We start from the raw sequence: 20,481 nt of genomic DNA, 5'->3' as shown, positions 1-20,481 counted from the left end.
TAGGAGGGGGTGTCTGAGTAGGTCTGTGAGTGGGTGTATCTGTGTCTGATTGGGTCTGTCATTGGTTGTGAAAGTGCCTTAGTGTGTGAATGGATGTCTAATTGTCTGTGTGGGTGTGTCAGTAGCTGTGCGAGTGACTGGGCCACAAAGGAACCGCACTTGCCCCTTTATACAACAAGAGTCCACAGTTTTGCACAACATATATATACCCAAGTGGAAATCTTTCTATTGGTTAAATACTAAGTGCTATCTCCTTGGGTAAATGACAAGTATGTATTTTATAGTACAGCTGCGTAATGAAACCAGAGGAAATGTCACCAATGAACGTCTGTGCATTTTGGCAAAGTGATTGTTCCTGGTGCATCTTTATCCACAATTATGTGATAACATGAAACCTATAGAAAATACAAATAGACTACAAAGAGGTAAATCTCCACCAAGCAAGGGTCTTTCTTCTTAACCATATGAAGTAAGTGCTTCTTAGTTTGGTGGAAATGTCTTAATTTTCCATGGCATGAAGAACGCCCCATCAAAATCAGCAGGCAACGCACTGGGGGCATCGTACTAACCTATTCATCATCCTGGCAAAAGGAAGGAACACCTTTGCATACTACTAAGGTGGGTGGGGCCAAACAGGCAAGTTTTCCAAGTGATTTGTGCATTGAATACTCATAGCAATTTAAAGGAAGAACCATGGACTTTGCCCTCACTAGGTAAGGACATAAATAGACCCACTAATCACAGTCACTGCAGATAGATCAGTGATGCATTCACCTCTACAAAGCATTTCAGATTGTCTTTCAATATGGAATTGCCTAGAAAGCACACTTGCTTTGCCGTCACCAAGCCCAGGAGTTAGTTTAATTTGTCCTTTAGAGAAGTGGAGCTTCAGCTGGGGCACCTGCTATGTTTATATTTCTAAGTGCTTCCTGCTGAGATTTAATTTCCTTGAAATGAGTACCAGGGCCAGAATTGCCTCTGCAATCCTATCCCCCAGGCAAGCCAAAATATGTTGGGGGAAAGGGGCTGGATGGCCCCCTCCAAGTTTAAGTTTGCATTTGGCACCAGGAAGGTAGTGGGTCCCAGGGCCGGGGGTCTGTGTGGACCACCTCCATATTGTTTATCTTGCCCTGGAGATGGTCGCCCCCAGGGCTTCTAGAAGCCACGAGTGGGGTCAAGTTGATCCCTTCCTTTTTAATAAAAGCCCCAGGGAGGTCCGTGCAGCCCCCCCTCATTTGTCTATGTAGCCCTGGAGAGGTGGTGGACACCAGGGGGTTTCATTAAAAACAAGTGAAGATTCGTCAAATGGTGCCAAAGATACAACTATGTAAACTAGGTCCTATCTATAACTACCTACTGGCGATCGCCAGTAGGTTTTTTATATATATATATATATAGAGTTCCAGGGAAAAAGCAAGCTTTAATCAGCAGATGTCAGCAATGTTTGGCGAATGCATTTCGGCGTAGACCTTCTTCAGCGCCCTGTATTGCGTGTTCAGCCTCAGCAAATTGTCCTGATATTTCCTCTCCCAAAGTACGGGTCTGGTCGCTCCTCCCCCAAGCTCATCGAGCTCACCTGTTGATTGCTGCTTGAATGGACGGACTTCAACTCCCAGAATGCCACGCATCAGTGTCTCTGGGTCGGCGGTGTGGGGGAAGCCGTTTGTGTGGCAGGAGACTTGTCCGGATGATGCAGGTAGGTGGTGGGGCTGTACAACGAAATCCACCGATGTCCACAAGCCTCTCCCTGGGTCCCTCGTACTGCTGCTTCCTTAGAATCCAAGTCGGCAATGTAGGCAGGGACAGCCGTAGACCACAGCGTCCAGTGGAGGTAAAATACATCGCTCCGCCCGCGCTTTCCTGTATTCAGAGGCGGACTCTGGATCTCTCGGTACCCCGAGCAGTAGGTGCAGCTGTAAACAGCGCGGGTGTGCCAGTTAACATCTAAGTCGCTTGTGCAGCAGGGCCATCTGGAATGCTCCTCTGGCTGGAGCATAATATATAGCAAAAACTCGCATCCACACAAGAAAGGACAGAGGCCAGAGGGAGTTCCAGGGAAAAAGCAAGCTTTAATCAGCAGATGACAGCAATGTTTGGCGAATGCATTTCGGCGTAGACCTTCTTCAGCGCCCTGTATTGCGTGTTCAGTCTCAGCAAATTGTCCTGATATTGCCTCTCCCAAAGTACTGGTCTGGTCTCTCCTCCCCCAAGCTCATCGAGCTCACCTGTTGATTGCCGCTTGAATGGACGGACTTCAACTCCCAGAATGCCACAGATCAGTGTCTCTGGGTCGGCGGTGTGGGGGAAGCCGTTTGTGTGGCAGGAAACTTGTCCGGATGAAGCAGGTAGGTGGTGGGGCTGTACAACGAAATCCACCGATGTCCACAAGCCTCTCCCTGGGTCCCTCGTACTGCTGCTGCCTTAGAATCCACGTCGGCAATGTAGGCAGGGACAGCCGTAGACCACAGCGTCCAGTGGAGGTAAAATACCTTGCTCCGCCCGTGCTTTCCTGTATTCAGAGGCGGACTCTGGATCTCTCGGTACCCCGATCAGTAGGCGCAGCTGTAAACAGCGCAGGTGTGCCAGTTAACATCCAAGTCGCTTGTGCAGCAGGGCCATCTGGAATGCTCCTCTGGCTGGAGCATAATATATAGCAAAAACTCCCATCCACACAAGAAAGGACAGAGGCCAGAGGGAGTTCCAGGGAAAAAGCAAGCTTTAATCAGCAGATGACAGCAATGTTTGGCGAATTCATTTCGGCGTAGACCTTCTTCAGCGCCATGTATTGCGTGTTCAGCCTCAGCAAATTGTCCTGATATTGCCTCTCCCAAAGTACTGGTCAGGACGCTCCTCCCCCAAGCTCATTGAGCTCACCTGTTGATTGCCGCTTGAATGGACGGACTTCAACTCCCAGAATGCCACGCATCAGTGTCTCTGGGTCGGCGGTGTGGGGGAAGCCGTTTGTATGGCAGGAGACTTGTCCGAATGAAGCAGGTAGGTGGTGGGGCTGACAACGAAATCCACCGATGTCCACAAGCCTCTCCCTGGGTCCCTCGTACTGCTGCTGCCTATATCGAGTCACACGACAGCGCTCCGCTATCCAGCATACTTTTATATCTTGCCATCATGCTCTGCATAATTAATCAATTCGCCGACGCGTTTCAGGGCCACCATGCCCCTTCTTCCTGGGCTGCATAAACTGCACGGAAAGCATGCACTAATTCGCATATCCGGTTTTATTTAATAAGACACACTCCCGCACGCACAGTGCAGCAAAAATGATGCTCCCTGCGTGCAATTTTTTCATCTGTTTCCATACCCGCTTTATAGTTGGCAGTGAAACAGATTGAAAGTCTGCTCCCAGCAGGCAGAAGTATTTTTTCTACTCCCACCCACTGGGAACAGGCTTACTGTTTGTTCTTGCTTGGCGGGAGCTGTAAATTGCTCTGTGCAAGCTAGAGCAAAAAGAGGTTTTCCTGCCTGCACTAGTATTCCTACTCTGCCCACTTCTTTTTTTCACCTTTTTTCTTGAGAATCAGATGAGCCTGAGCCCCAAAATGATTGCCAACACTTCCTGGTTGAAGTGTTGGCGGCCAATCCGATATCAGCATGAGATATGTTTGATCCACTGAGGATTTGCGTCCCTAGATATGCAAATTAATTTTTTTCTTTAATAACCCCAAAACTGATCGGATTTACACAAAATTACAAAACGGGCTCTTTCTGGACCAAGATCTAGCTTGCTGCCAAATTTGGTCTGATTCCATTCAGCGGTACGGGCTGTAGTCACTTCTAAAATCCTTATTGGAAATTGCATGTGAAAAAGAGTTTTAGAGACCCCCCGGTATCTCTGCACCCGTTTGAAGAATCACCCAAAAACTTTGCAGACAGCAGCTAAAGAGAGTTGCAAATTAGTTTTGAAAAGTTAAGTGAAGATTCGTCAAATGCCAAAACAAAAAACGATTTGTCTATGGAAACTAGGTCCTTACTATAACTACCTCCTGGTGAATGTATATATTCACTGAAGAAAAAGGTTAAAGTAACATTATAGTTAGGTGAATTTCTCAGTGTAAACACTAACGTTTTGTACTAAAAAAAACAAAGAAATTCTTCAGTTGTAGCAGCGCTAACTATAACTTGCGCCCCTGCCATGCACTGTTTATGATCTCGCATATGGCATTACTCATAATATGTTCTATGACATCATTTATGAAATCACTGATGACATCATTTATGACATTACTGACGACATCATCCAATGAGTGTGCTAGTTTTTTTATACTTTTCATAGTGGTGGGTAAGTACCCTTTTACTTGTTTACCTAATTTTTTACAGCATGAGTCCATGTGTGTAAGTGTTTACAAAACACATCTGCTCCTACTGCACCATAGGTGTGTAGAGGTGTTGAGCATGTTATACAGCTTTCTATTGAAGAGTAACTCTGTGTGCAGGTGATGACTTGTGTTCATTATGTTCCACTCAAGTTTTTTGGTATTGCAGAGAATGTTTTCAACAGGAGTAAGATTCTGCGTAGTAGATACTACGGCGCATATTTAATAACAAATCACGCAGTGCAGCAAGTCACTTTGCTGTGCTGCATGATAGGGAAAGGGCAGGAATGAGCTGTACTTAACACTGTTCAGTTCAGTTCAATTAGTCTTTATTTCGAATAAAAAATTCATAAAAGACAGCAAGTAAAAAAAGCATTTCCAGTATACAACATTGTACAATAAAACCCCCAGTACAATAGATATGGTATGTAAGCATTAAAATTAATAAAACAATTTACAGATTCTTTACACGGATAAGCCACATCCAACCCAGAAATTTTGCTACACAAATCACAGATTTAGCAGTGCGTAGATCTCTTAATTTAAGAAGGGCTGAGTGGCTACCCCCACAGTTTAAAATTTTACAGATTGGTCTCAACCATTTTAGTCTGGGCAATCGATAGGCAGGACATGCAAAAAATACATGGCCCAGGCTTTCTACTTGATCAGGGCAAAAGGGGCATTTGTCGCTTGAGTTTGTTGCCCACTTTGCAGTAAAGGACTTGATCGGTAGGGTTCCCACTCGGAACTGATGGTACAACTTACGATCAAGCGACTTACAAATCAAGTCCCAGTATGGTTCGAGAAAGGGGGTTAATTTGTGCATAAGAAACTGTCCTGTTAGGTTGTTGGCAGATGAGAGGGAGACCAGTGCGGATTTTTTTACAGCCCAGAAAAGCTCTTTAAATTCCGCTTTTGATGGGAAGCTTGAGCATTCAGGATGTAACCATAGCTCTGGGAGGCCCATCAGATACAATATCTGCTTTACCTCCCGAAGCCATGGAATTTTCTGAGCACCCCACAATGCTCTGACCTCACCAAGTTCTTGGGCAAATAAGCTAAGTTCTTCGGTCGTCCAGAGGCGACGCCAAAGAGCAACAAGACGATACTGGGCCATCTCACCCAACGATTTGCAACCTAAATCTAAAAGCAAAGGAGTAATGGGGGAAGATTGGGGGAGACCCACTAGCTTCCGGAGGAACTTATTCTGAGCATTAGTAAGGGCCGACAAACCTATATACCCCCAGATATCCGCACCATACAGCGTAGCCGCATTCACCTTGGCATCGTATATTTTTAAAGCAGGTGTAATGCGTTTCGTCAAGGATTTTTTCTGTTCCTTTAACAGACACCCTGTAAGGCGAATAAACTTAAGGGTTAACACTTCCAGCTGGGGTTTCCAAGTGAGTTGGTGGTCCAAGGTCACGCCCAAGTAGGACATGACTTTGACCTGTTCTATTGGAACGCCCTCTAAAGAAAATGAGCTGGTAATGGGCTTGTTTTTGTTAAAAATCATAAATTTGGTTTTGTCGGCGTTAATTTGAAGGTCATTTTGTGAACAAAACTCAGAAAATCTGTTTAAAGCAGCCTGCAGGCCGCTACGGGTCCTTGAGAGGAGCAGGGTGTCATCAGCAAATATTAGCATGGGATATTTTGAGCCCCCCAGGGTAGGTGCATCTGTGTGAGTTTCATTGAAGAAAGCAACCACCCGGTTAATAAACAGGAGGAACAAGGTAGAGGCCAGCACGCAACCCTGCCGGACACCACGTTCTACAGGGAAGCTAGCGGTCACCTGACCCTGGTTGCCCCATCTTACGCGCGCAAAGTTGTCCTCATGAAGGCGTCTAACCAGGTCTAATAAGTCTGGGGGAAATTCCATGCTTTTTAGGGCATCCCAAAGTTTGGCCCTGGGAACCAAGTCAAATGCCGACCGAAGGTCGACGAAGGCAGCATAGATGACACCCCCGCCCAAAAAGGCCACCTTCCAGTATAACATAGTGAGCCGAAACACCTGGTCTAGGGTGCTGGTGCCTGATCTGAACCCTGCCTGCAAGGGGGAGAGTATGTTGTTTTGCTCAATCCACCCCTGTATTCTAGCTAGGGCCATTCGTGCTACCACTTTTTGGATGGTATCGATCAGGCTAATGGGGCGATAGTTTTTTGGTAAAGATCGATCCCCTTTCTTAAAGACCGGTATTATCTCAGCCCCTTTCCAGGACTGCGGTATCCTTTCCCCGGCTGCAATAGAATTTGCTAAGACAGTGATATAAGGGACCCACAGATCTAAGTTTGATTTAAAAAGGTCAGCTGGTACGGCGTCAATGCCTGGAGCTTTCCCGGACTGGATGGATCCTAATGCATGTTCAGTGTCAGAGCAGCTAAAAGTGAGTCTATTCTCATATGAAGCTAATTGGGTCCCTAGTGAGGGCACTTCAGCCGACTGGGGAACATTCTGAATAGTGAATTGAGCAGAAAAAAATTTCACCCAATCTCCTGCTGAAACATGATTTTCAGGGGATAGTGTATCCGAACCCCTTCCCCGCCTGACTATCTCCCAAAATCTAATTTGGTTGGAAGACTCACATGCTTGAAGAAGGTCAAGCCAATATGAGTCATCCCAGTCCCTTTTGGCATCCCAGATAGTGCGTTTATAAATCTGTCTCGCTGTCCTAATGACCGGGGGATTTCTAGATTTGACCGCAGCAATGAGTATGCCGTGGGCTTCTCTGCAGTTTTTATTGTACCAGCCTTTACGTTGCTTAACCTTCAATTTCCGGCATGGTCTGGTAAGGAGTTCTTTAATTGCCACAAAGCATGCCTCATGAAGGTCAACGTTGTTAGTCTTGGGCAGGTCACTAGGAGATGGTGCCAACATCTTGTCTTTAGTAATAAGGGCCAACTCTTCTATCTGACTGACAAGCTCAGGGTCAGCTATCACCTTGGACCATTTGACCCGTCTTCTGTTATCACACAAGACGAGGTCAGATGTGATACAGTCTGATTCCTCCTGTGGTGGCACTAGCCCTGGGACCTTGAGTGCAAGAGAGAGAGGATTGTGATCACTCTCCGGCCTGTTGTCTATAATCATGTCAGATATGAATGCCCAGGATTCGATGTTAATAAGTATGTAGTCAATGCGACTTGCGCAAAACCCATTATCAAATGTTGGCTTCCCCTCCTTATCAGATAAGCTGCGGCCATTAACGGCTCGAAGCCCCCATTCCAAGCACAGCCCAAGCCAATTGAAGGCAGCCTCCGTTCCCCTAACAGCCTTGGTGATTGTTAACGGGGGGATATTCCATGTGGAATCCTCTTCTAAGCCAACATCTTCGGCAAGGTTCAGAATGGGCTCAAATGAGCAGTTCAAGTCCCCAGCCACTATGGTGAGTTGGTCACTTTTGTGCTCATTCAAGAGGGCTTCCAGATCGTTAAGGATCGGTTGCTTCTTGCCGCCCTGGCATCCTCTAGCATAAATATTAATGAGCATTATTTCTTTGCAGTTCGCCTTACTTAGGGATATGCAAAGCAGGTCAGGATTTGTCCCCGCTATTTCTCTAGTGTTAAAACCCAAGCTGTTTTTTATCCAGATGGAGAGACCACCCGAGGCCCTGCCCTTCCTGCCCTGAGTTGCCGGTTTATAGAAGTTTAGGTAACCTTGTCTAAAAAGTGGGGCAACTGACCAGGTTTCTTGGAAGAGGATGATGTCATGGGAGGAGATGTAATCAGCCCAATCATCATTGTCCAAGCGACCCCTAAGACCCGCTATGTTCCAAGATATTATTTTAAGTTGGCTATCTGGGCTGTTAGTACAAGGGGAAGCATGTTGAGCTGGGATTCCTGCATCAGCCGGGAAGGGATAGTGGTCATTGGGAGATAATGCTTGTTGGGCTAAAGGCAACATTGGACAGCCTGTACTATCAGCTTTTGTAGTGTTCATACTAGGGACTATCAGCTCCCCTTTTGTGTTCTCCCCCCCGAGTCAGCCAACCTCCTCCAGGCAGCCGAACATATTAGACGTAGGAGCTCCCTGCCACCAACTACTCTGGCTTGGTCCCTCATTCCTATAACCCCTATTTCTGGACTTTTGAATTGTTGACCAAGTCCCACCTGTCCTGTGGAGATTTCTAGGGGGATAGAAAAAAGTAAGGGGTCTAACAACAACTGTCTGGTCGTTTGCGCAAGGGGCCCATGAACAAAGGTGTTGTGCAGTATTAGGGTCGGCAAACGTCACCACTATACAGTCACCTATGATGGATTTATGGCTCGGTCCAACCCACGGTACTCTTCGCACCATTAGTACCCGGCTTCTTTGATGGCTAGGGAGCTGTCTATTTGAATTTAGCCAGTGTATTACCTTGTTTTTAAGGGACCAGTGGTCCTCTTTTGTTAGTGGATCAAGGGTCGGTACACCGGCTAAAACAATGACGTATGGACTAGCTTCCGGTGGTAAATCGATGTAGCCACCACGGAAGTTGGGTCTACTAGGATCAAGGGGTGGCTGGGCATTGAGGGCTGGCTGATTAGTTTGCCGATCAGCTGGTGGCACAGGTTTTGATCGTGCAGTATTCAGCTGAGTATGTGAATCAGCCCCTGCTCGAGGGGCAATGGACTTAGGTTTGGGTGGCACTGGGGGCTCATTCGAAGGACATACTCTTGGATTTGGGATAGTGGAGATGCTATTTCCTATTATTGTGCGTGGTTTAGGAACAGGTTTGGGTCGCTGAGAGGGAGCAACTAGTGCTTCTACTTCTATGGGTTGTGAAGATGAACTCCCCCCCTGTGAAAGTCTAGCTTCCATCTGCTTGAGACTAAGGCTGGCCAGTGTAACGATTGTCCTGTCCATCTCAAGCAGATGGTTTTCTATTCTAGAAAGTTTGAGTTCCAAGGGGGTGAGTAGTTTCTTAAGAGTGACCCAAACAGTTTGTACAAATTCCTCATCACCCCTCTTGTCCCTCTCCACCCCACGCAAGCTTCCCTCCCTTAACCCCTCTTCGCTCGAGCCAGGAGATGCTACCACCTGATTAACATTCAAAGCTCCCTCTAGAGCGTAGGTGGTAGCACTAGCAGGGCTGTCACTGTGGGTTTTGTCATTTAGTTCACCATGTGCACAGGCATTTAGTGGGCGTCGGCAATTAAAGAACTGGGCTCTCGCAATTTTTGCCTTCTTGCGAGCAAAGGCAGATCTGGCCAAGCTCTTTTTTTGCTGAAGCGCCTTTTTTTTTGCAATGTTGTTAACCCTTGTAGCAACCCTAGGTGATTTGCTCGTCGCCTGTGAACTTATACTGTCTGCAGGTTTAAGTGGCGCTACCTCCTCCGGTGGATTTGGTGAGGGGTCCCTATCTAGGTCACTTAGGGGCAGAGAAGGGCAGTGATGTATATCTGCTAAAGTAAGCAGGGGGCGAGGACCTGTTGTACGCTCAGGGGTAAGAGCTAGAGCAAGGTTGCCAAGAGACGATTTTTTCGAGGAGGCAATATTAAGGGACAGTTTACGGGCAGCATCAAGTTCAAGGGAGACTCTGTGTTGCATTTTAATAATTTCGTGGTCAATCGCCAGGTTGGTCTTTATTAAGAAATCATCCAGAGTCCCGCTAGGTCCACCAAGTCCCCTTGCAGTTTTACTTCGTGTAGCTCGTGTGCACATAATGGTCAGTGGGGAGCTTGCCACAAGTGAAAGGAAACAGACTCACATGCAATTGGCCTGCCGTAGAACCAAGTAACGTGGCCCAGCCCAGTCCTCTTAGGCCTCGAACGGCCTCAAACGGTCCCGCCCTTGTCCCGGGCTTCTCCCGGTCGCTCCCGCTCGCTCCCGCGAGGCGGAGATACTGCACTCCTTATGACTCTACAGCTATGTCTTCATTGGGTGATAGGCGGGGGGCGTGGCCAGCGGGGAGAGCAGCCCAGGTGTTGCTGATTGGGCGCGCAGGGGCTCCTGGACACTGGAGTCCCCTGCCTGCGCTCACAGCCCCGCTGGTTCTCTCGCCTGTCCCCGCGCTCCTCCTGGAATCCTCGGTGCAGCCTCTTAGCAAGCGACGCGCTGCGGGACCCGCGAAGCGGGTCCGGCGAGTTGTGGGCTCAGTGATAGCAAAAGGGTCAGCTGGGCAGCAAGTCCGCCGCGCTCCTCAGCGTCCTGGTGCAGGCAACAGAGATCGGTTCAAAGGGTGTCCCACAGGCTCTCAGGCTGAGTCTGCTTTTAGCTCCGTTGGCGGAGGGGCGTGGCCAGCGGGGAGAGCAGCCCAGGTGTTGCTGATTGGGCGCGCAGGGGCTCCTGGACACTGGAGTCCCCTGCCTGCGCTCGCAGCCCCGCTGGTTCTCTCGCCTGTCCCCGCGCTCCTCCTGGAATCCTCGGTGCAGCCTCTTAGCAAGCGACGCGCTGCGGGACCCGCGAAGCGGGTCCGGCGAGTCGTGGGCTCAGTGATAGCAAAAGGGTCAGCTGGGCAGCAAGTCCGCCGCGCTCCTCAGCGTCCTGGTGCAGGCAACTTAACACTGTATTTGCTGCCAAGCGCCAACGCAGACACCCTTGCACCATGGTGCAAGGGTGCCTGCGTAGTAGGCAGGATTCTACTTCTACTTGTCACATATCAAAATCTCTCTGTAATCCCTACTTGAGAGGCCTGGGAATGTGTCAGATTTCTACACCTCCCCAACCGGAGGCACAACAAGGAGAAATATCTTTATTTCTTTCCTTTGTTGCCTCTTTCATTCTATGGTGAATTCTGCAGCACATATAGAAAGAAGAAAATGCCTATGAGGGCTGCTTTTGGGCATAAGGTGTCCCTTCCTGTACAAAAAGAATCCTGCCTGCAGCCCTGGAGACCCCTTTACCACCAACGCCCTGTGTAACCCTGGTACCATATACTAGGGTCTTATAAGAGGGTGAAGCTTTAGCCAATTCTGCATTACCAAGTCATAACCATCAGCAATTGGAGCAAAACTTGAGGGTGACCATGCAAAAAGGGGCACTTTCCTACAAAACGTTAATGTTCTCTCTGACTTATTCACCTAACTATAACGTTACTTTAAACTTTGTTTTTTTGCAGTGAATTTCTAGGTTTTTTCTTTTAAACAAAAACTGATCTGTTTATCACACTTAACTATAACATTGCTTTAACCATTGTTTTTGTCTGTGAATTTGAGGTCTTTTTTAGCGTAAAGAAATATTTTATTATCACATTTAAAGTCAACTCCCTGTTGATGATGGGGCGTTGGTCACAGGACCCTATATTTTTGCAAGGGGAAGACCTCACGGGCTCTCCTTTCTGAGCCTCCATCCCCCAGGTGCTTTTTTTAAGAGGAGGGGCCAAGTAGCCAACCTCCCCAAGCCTTATTAGGCCTTGGAGACCTCAATCTCCCAGGGGCTTTGTTTATTGAAGGGGGAGGGGGTCCACGAGACCCCCGCCTGAGTTTTTTGTGGGCCCAGGGACCCTATTCCATGGGGCCTGCACTGTCAAAGGTGAGTGCCCTGCTGCCCACCCAGGGCACCATCCATGCATTCATTGGGGGCTGCAGGGGAAGCCACACCCAGCTCCCCTCATGCAGCGTTGGCCGGCATTGCCCCAGCCTGTAGAGTAGCTACTAATGAGCAATATTTTGATCTGTTTCCCTGTCCGCATCTGTGCAGGTAGGGAAACAGATCAAAAGTCTGTTCCTAACCAGCTGAAGCATTTTTAAAGCGGCTTGGATCACAGTTTGTGTTTTCTCCCGCTTGGAAGGAGATTTAAAAATGCTTCCATCACCTGGAGCAAACACAGGTTTCCTTGCCCACCACGGCTGGAGCAGGGAAGCTGCTATTTTGCGGTGGTGGGCTCCCTGGGTCACAGCATGTGAGCTGGCTCCTGGGAATGGGGTCTCCGGGCCATTAATGGCTCAGGGATGGGGGTGACCAATTTTGAATAATGTTGGCCATAAGGGTGGGCTCCCAGGGCCTTTAGGGATTTGAGGTGAGCAACCTCACGGCCCCCTCCCCATTTTTAGAAATTTCAGCCAAGGGGTTGGTTCTCCAGGGCCTCTGATGGCTCAGAGAGGGAGACCGCTTTGTACCTCTCCCCATTACATTAATTGTGGCCCTGCGTGTGGTCTCCCTGGGCATGTCATGGTTCGGAGAGGGGGGCCGCTTACATTTCATTATTTAAATCGGCCCTGGTAGTTGGGATCTCCAGGGCAGCTGGAGTCTTGGGGGGGGGGGGGTGGAAGTTGACCTCCTTCCACATATGCAAATTTTGACCCTATGGTTTGGCTCCTCAGGGCCATTAATGGTTTGTGTCGGAGGGCTTCACAGCCCTCCTCCCTGAATACAGCTCCTGGGGCCTAAACTTAATAAATGCAGTCAGGCTACCATTTTTTCCAATTCCTACAGGAGTCCTGGGGGATCGCAGCAATTTTTGCTGAAATGTATGTTTGTTTTGGGCTCTGGCTGTGGTCTACCTGGGTCCCCCACTCGGGGCCTAGGGGATGAGAGTATCCCTACCCTACTGCCTTATATTACTTTTCATTTTTTACTTCAGGACAGGGAACTAAGTCCCTGAATCCTGTAATGGCTGCAGTCAACCTTTTCCTGAAGTTGCTGTCAGTCAATCAGACTGCTCACTGGGAAATAAAGCTTCCTGGACCATCCGAACACTGTTATGAATTTGGTGCTCCCCCAAGAGTCTTTTGAGCCTCTCGCAGACCCAATTCAGATATACAATTATTTTCTAACTGTAATTTCTCAAAAACTACCGACTGAACTTACATTAAATCACAAAAAACACAATCTATGGACCAAGATCTAGCTTCCTGCCAAATTTGGTGTAATTCCGTTCAGCAGTTTTTGCTGTAGCCATTTCTAAAGGTTGATGGAAAATCCCTGTTCCCGAGCAAGGTTGTGGATCATCCACAGAAAATACAACAAATCCCTTTCTCCCAGCCTTCCAGATGATCAGACTCATGCCCAGGTTTTGCAGAGAGCTTTATTCCACTCAGCTGTTACTTCAGAGTCCAGCACCATAAATATCTTGTCAACATGCACTGCTAAGAGGCCCACTGCAAGCTGGTCCAATATGTAGGAAGCACATAGGACTATGGCTTCCTCCCAGGGCACAGTCAAACAGTAACAATGGACGCTTAAACCGTGGAAACATCTCGCATCAATCCAGTAATACTAACAAGTGGTGGGTGCTATTAATATGTGAGGGAATATGCACACCAGACGGTAGTAGCGCATTAGCTTCTGATGGCTGTGACAGTCAACCACTATCTTTCTTGGTATTGGGCTGCTACATCAGATAGTTTGTCATTAATCGGTCAACAAGCTGGTTTATGTTTCTCTTAGGGTACTGAGCCTGATAGAAAAATATTTCATATCAATTAACAAATGCAAGCAACTTTGATATTACAGGAAGCTTTAAATTCATGAGTTCTCTTCCCTGCGACGATTCAGGGCTGTTACTTACAATAAAAGGTCAGGGAAATACATATTGTCATCCTGTGAACACACCTGCAATTCAATAAGCATATCTTGTTTGTGGAGGAAAAGGTTTGACAACTGTACACAGATTTGTGCTATCAGGAAAATCCTCATTATTCAGGCCTTCATCTGACATTAAACTCAAACCTACAAACTATATATTTCCAGATACCATGAACGTACAGTGCATCTGTCCTTTTTCAGTCTTTTTCAATCTTTGATCGTCTCTCTTGATAACAATTACCTGCGATTGGCTTCTTCAATGCCTCATGTATGCCCATGATGACATTAGTGTGCAGTTTATCAAATATGTAGGATTTACATATGTATGTTTCCATACATTATTTTCCTAGATTCTCCTACAAGTTATTTTATTTCATTATCACACAGGGTAGGGAAACATCAATTACAACTCAGGCATTACATCGTAGTGCCTTTACAACGCAGCCAGAAGCATGACTGCGATGTTACCATGAGTTGCATTACCGCCGCAAGTCGTTGCAATTACTTGCTTTGGGAATGCAGTGGTCGACTGGTGTTGGATCTTAAAACCAAGACCTTCTCTACTGATACATCGACTGTAGCTGGAGTAGTAAGTTAACCTATTCCAAAGTCTAGCGCTTCCCTAAAGCAAGTTGTTGTAATGACTTGCATTGTAATGGAACTCATGGTAATGACACAGTTGTGGTATTGACTGTGTTGTTAAACCACGCAAAGTTTTGGCATGCATGGTAACAGATGCTATTCCACAGGGGACAGGGCAGCACTCTAATGTACCCTGAAAAGACTGACTGCTTGCATATTGACTATTGTGTTTTGTTTCAAATCTACAGGCGTGGTGTTGGCAAGATATGGCCAGACATGGAAGGATATTAGGAGGTTCTCACTCTCTACTCTGAGAGATTTTGGTCTGGGAAAGAAGTCCCTGGCGGAGAGAGTGACGGAAGAGGCTGGATTTCTCTGCTCTGCTTTCAAGTCCAAGGGTGGTAAGTTTCTAGTGTTGAAAGGCATCACATCGCCCAGCATATCAATTGGCTGTATGGCTCCTTCTGGTAGAAGATGTTTGCAGGGATACCATTTGGGCCACCAGAGACTAGAACTAGTAACTATGATTCAACTGATGTCAACCCTTTTAATGCAACTGTGACTTCAGATTTACAGATTGCAAGGGCAGTGGTAAGGACAGAAATCAAACAGGTCTCTTCTAGACCAATGTTTACTTTCTGACCCTCAGCTCATCATCGTCAAATAGGAGGGGGTTGTGGGACAGGCCTCAAGAGCTTCAGCGTCTTCTTTTGTACCTGTGCTGAAGTCAATTCAAAATAAAAACAGACCTACTATTGAGAGTTCCTCTTTCCCTGGCCCTGCAGGTCCTACTACAATTTGACATTGGAATGCATTGGAAAAGCTCTCAACCTGAGCAGTGCTACCCGTACTGGAGTTTGGGGGTGGGGGGAAGGTTGTAATGCTGTGGAAGAGCTACACTAATTTCTACTCTGCCTGTCATTCTCACAGGCTTCTATAGGCCCTACTGCTCATAATCCATTGGATCTTCTGGGGAGTAGAAGGAAAAACCTGGCCGAATTAGGCTCCTGTGATTGAGCTTAGACATTTGAGGCGATTCCTGTGCGTTAGTGGCTATACCTGTGTACAGAACTGTATCCTGGCATAGGTAGCTGAATCTGTGTGTTAGAGACCTACAAGAGGTATAATATGCAATTATTGCAAACAACTGTAGATCATTTGAGGGTGTACGTAAACTAATGAATATGCAGATGTACATGTGTGCTGGTTGTGTTGAGGCACATCATTGTTTTGCCTGCGCCTTTGAAACTGAGACTGGGCATTGAAGCTGTGTCTATGCATGTGAGGCTGAAATTGACTATTTGTCATCCAATGGTGTACTTGAGGATTTAAGTTTTTGTTTGGTGTTATATGCTTACGTTTGGTATATGATGGTTGCATCTAGCTGTGCTTCTACCATATCAAGGCTGCACCCCCAAGAACATCATGAGAGCATCTTATCATATGTTTGGCAACTTAAGTAAACGTTTATCTGCTTTATAAAAAAGTTGGTCTTAATTTATTAACTGTACGATTATAATAGCAGTTTTTACATCCAATGATGTCACGTTTCAATATATTTTAAGCTCAAAGATTATAGAAATATGTGCCCTGTATTGAGATTGGAAGAAAAGGTCATGCAATGTAATTTCATGAGAGGTCATCATAATTAGGTGGGGGGACATAGAGCTAATAACATCACTTCTCCTACCTCCTGCTGAAATCACATTCTTGGATTATTGTATATAAAATCATGTCTGAACGGTTTGCTTTTTATTTGGGAGTTTCTCCTGTGCCTCTGGTATCAGACCAACCTTTGCCTTGCTTGTATGTGGCTTTGACATAGCAATCAATGGAGAGTAAACATGTTTCTTTACTGCAAACAACCTAGTTTGCTTCTTAGTGCCTTATTATGAGTTCCTCCTATTTAGGTGCAGTGTTACTGTAGGCCTGGAATCTGTGATTCTGGCTGGTATTGCTTGACCTAAATCTGATTATTACAAGTTATTTCCATTGGAACTGGGAATAACACATGAATCCAAATCCATTTACCACCACTTTGAAGTAAGTGGTAAATAGGTGAGGGGGCTTTCTTTAGCCCTATCGTGTGGATGGTGAGGGAGCAGGGGAGAGCAGAGCTGATGAGGGTAGAACTGGCAGGAACATTTGCAGTTCCTTTATTGTGCAGGAGTAGTGACGACAGAGGCTGTGGGCCACAGCTACCTATAGCCCAAGCAGTACCGCACACTGGCCCTGGTCTGGTGCCCAGTATAGGAAATGCCAAGTCTTGAGTTTGCTGACCTGGTAATTCTGGGCCCAGAGATACTTGGCAGGTAGGAATGGTCCAGAGCAGTATTCTCGCTGCCAAGATACTGCTCCAGTGCTCCAGACCACTCGTAAATGGCCTAATGAGAAGGCATCATATGACACCATCATTGAATGGTGTTCCAAACTTCCAAAAGAGAAATCACAGAGCATACGCATTCATGCCCTGTAAAGAAAGGTTGATTCAATTGATGCAGAATAGAGACATGTATTGACAGACATCCATGGCATTTTGCAATGCAAACTAAGGAAGCCACTGAACAGCTAACTAATATGTCAATTTATTTGTGCCTCATCCACTGCTTAAACAGTTTCTCCCCTACTTTTGGATGGTATTTATGCGTTCCTGCGCCTGCCTGTTTTACAGATCTAATATTTTTGGACCTCCATCTCTAGCTAATCTGCTAGACCATTAGACAAATACTGATGCTTTTGTTCATTGCCTTTTTCTTTCAAGAAAATCTCCAATTTAATTGACATCACAGTAGCTTTAAAAGTCTGAGGGGCTGTGTTGTAACCCATGATAGCCAAAATGCTCATTTCCCCAGAGCAGTACACTGGCCAGGTGTGTAGGGTAACTCGACTTCATGGGCAGGAGTTTTTCCACCCTATAGCCCTTGCATCCCTGGAGTGGGGTGAGGCGGTGACCTAGAGGAGCGTCATTGTTAGTTCCCAGATGCCCATAGACTGCATTCTGGGGAATGAGTTGCACCCGGTGGCAAGAGAACTGTGAGGTGTGGCTGCCAAAGGGCACCCTGACAGTTGAGTTTTCTCAGGGCATCACTCCCAAGTGGAGGGTAGTGGAGCCCAGATGAAGAGGCATGGTGAGGGAGGACTCACCTCTGTCCCCTGTTCAGCTTCATGTTACATACTCTCGTTGATTGGCCAGTGTCAGGATACTAGCCCTGAACTGTTGGGAGGTAGAGTGGAAGTAGGATGCAAAACACCTGTGGCTATTGTTTCTCTCTCTGAAAGGGATCAGCGGTCCCAGAACCTCCAGGAGCCCATAAATAGCTCCTTGCCAACCCTAAGGCTGGAAGTGAGGCCTACCCAATATCCCTTCTTAGAACCTCTACATGGCAGTGGATGACCTGGAGCCTGGCTCCTGGCGCTGGCAGCTGGCAGTGGCCTCTGTTGGTTGCTATCCATATGGGGAGAATTGTCCTTGGGTTGGGGACAGAAGTCTGATTCAAAGGGTGTAATGGGCCACATTACTTTGTTGGCCATGATGGTACTGTCTTCCATCTGGGATGCCTCTGTGAGCAAGTTAAGGCTAGGTGCTGAACAGATAGGGTCCATGGGTGAGTAGAAGGGTTCTCCATGGGTAAGTTCAGTGGCTCAGGGGGGTGTAGACAGAGGAACCAACTGAATTCAGAAGAGCGTAGAATTGACCTCTGCAGTAGAGGGCCATTGTCCATGTTCTATCCCCTAAGCAGGAAAATCCATGAAGGTGTTATTTAGCATTCTCTGGCATTGGGCTGGAGAGGGGATGTGTTGGACCAGGCCCTTTCTACAGGGTCAGTCCCAGACTTTTTGCCTTCCTCATCCATATTTCTAATCTCGTTTTTTGGGCTTTAGGACTCTGCACACTTTACCACTTCTAACCAGTACTAAAGTGCACATGCTCACTCCTTAAAACATGGTAACATTTGCTTAACTCCAATTGGCATATTTAATTTACTTGTAAGTCTCTAGTAAAGTGGTGCTACAGGTGGCCAGGGCCTGTAAATTAAAAGCTACTAGTGGGTCTGCAGCACTGGCTGGGCCACATACGTAACCCTATAAAAATGTCTCAGGTCTGCCATTGCAGCCTGTGTGTGTGCGGTTTTTAATAGCCATTTCAACCTGGTAAAATACATGTTTTGCTCGATCTGAACCTTCCTTTTTAATACATATAAGTCACTCCTAAGTTAGGCCCTGGACAGTCCAGAGGGCAGGGTGCAATATATTTAAAAAGTAGGACAAGAACTTTTGAGATTTACAATTCCTGGTAGAGAAAAATCTGCTTTCCTCTACTGCAAGGCCTATTTCTACTATATGATATAATTGGAGTTGCCTTATTACATTTTGTAAGTGTAATTTCCAAATAGGAAGAGATAGTTGGTTTATGGTTTGTGTCTCTGGAATCACAATTTAAAATCCTAACTTATGTTAAAGTCAGATTGTAAATTACAAGTCTGAAAATACCACTTTAAGAAAGCTGGGATTTTCTTGCTGCATCCAATTAGGGCCTGTAGCCTGTCTATGGACATAACAGGATTCCAACAACTTTGCATCAGCACCTGAACTCTGCCATTTGTGTGTCTTCCCTGCCATGTGGTGCCACTAAAGTCTTGAACCCTTGGATGTGGCCTTAAGGTTCTCTGCCAGCCTGTGTGGCTCCAGCTAGAGCAACACACCATCTCAGCTGCACGGTGCAAACCATAGCAGAACCTGAGCATAGTTCTGCTGTGTGGATTGGACCCATGGCAAAGACCCGCATCACGGATCTTCAGAACTAAAGCAGCGCCACGACTGCATGACGCATCCTCATTGCAGGCCCCGCATACCTCATCGACGGCAGCCTCACCGATGATGCCAGACTCTGCATAGGAGCCTCGCAACTCTTTAGAACCAACGCATCACCCCTACTGCGGCACCAGACTTCGCATCGCAAGCCCCATCAAACCCATTCTCTGTGACGATGCAGGCCCTTGTATCGCAGCCTTGCCACATCTCGGAATCTACGCATCGCTTCACCTGCACAACGCATCTTTGATATGGATCCATGCAACGCTCTGCAAACCAGGATGATTTAAGGTACTTTATTCAGCATGCCTAGCTGGATCCTTGTAGCCAGCCCACGCTCCTTTGCGATCAACCCGAACTTGTGACTTTATCCTGGTACGGCGCAACCAGCTACCCATAGTTGGCGCTTTGGGCTTTTTGGTTTTATTTTTATTTAAATCTTTAAGACTGAATATCGCTGGTTCTACTGATTGGCTTTTAGTAGTTTTGGTCTTGTTTTTACTTATCAAAGAAAGTGTCATTGTTCTGACTTGGTGTGGGATCCTTTTTGTGTGGTGTTTACTTTGTATCACTATTTGAAGTGTTGCACACATACTTTACATCTTGCCTCTAAGTTAATCCTGACTGCTGTGTGCCAACCTACCAGGGGTGAGCACAGGTCTTTGCTTGTGCCTTACCTTGACAAGGATTGTGGTTGCTGCTCGACCAAGGCTCACACCCCAGTCAACCTGTAAACTAATTACTTACAGGCTGATTTATGAATGGCAGACAGTTTAACGGCAGACTTAGTGACGAAGGACATTTTGTCTGCCTCCCTGCCTTTAGTCCACTTTCTAAATTAAAAGATATCTCCCAGCCCTGTGAAAATCTCTATACATTATCCTGTCTATATACGAAACTTTGACTGAGACATCCTTTAAACACGACTACTGGCTATTAGACTTTTCCAAAGTTTTAAATTTTTTCAAAAGCATACTTCCAAAGCAGGAGTTTGTTTTTGAAAAATAAAAAACAAATGCCACCACACTATGGGAGTTTTTCTTTTTTTACTGTCCCTCACCACCATGATATACCACGCTTTAACAGACAGTAAAATAAGCCATTCAACTGGCGACTCTAATTAAGCCGGCTGGTAGGATGGCTGCCCCCCAATTGCTTGTATGCCTTTGGTCTGTCGGAGCAAGGTTTATGCCAATGGAGTAAATTTTACTCCATAAGCATAAACTGGCGGTCTGTCCAATCTCTAAATCAGGAAAATGGATCAAGAGTTTGGCAGAGAGGGTACTCCTGTGCCATTGTGACAGAGTGCTA

General features: G+C 46.6%; 1 protein-coding gene across 1 annotated transcript in view; it reads left to right on the top strand.

Moving 5' to 3' along the window:
* The window catches only part of LOC147748522 (cytochrome P450 2D15-like), a 369,523-nt gene that overhangs the window by 98,472 nt on the left and 250,570 nt on the right, over positions 1-20,481 (top strand). Inside the window, exon 3 of the mRNA XM_086962816.1 lies at positions 14,607-14,759. Within this exon, the coding sequence (XP_086818942.1) occupies positions 14,607-14,759 (153 nt within the window). The remainder of the gene's footprint in view (positions 1-14,606; positions 14,760-20,481) is intronic.

This window comes from Lissotriton vulgaris, chromosome 1_1, assembly GCF_964263255.1.
Source record: "Lissotriton vulgaris chromosome 1_1, aLisVul1.2, whole genome shotgun sequence".
Classification (NCBI taxonomy): domain Eukaryota; kingdom Metazoa; phylum Chordata; class Amphibia; order Caudata; family Salamandridae; genus Lissotriton; species Lissotriton vulgaris.
The sequence above is the reverse complement of the archived record's forward strand: the minus strand, read 5'-3'. Positions and strand labels throughout refer to the sequence as shown.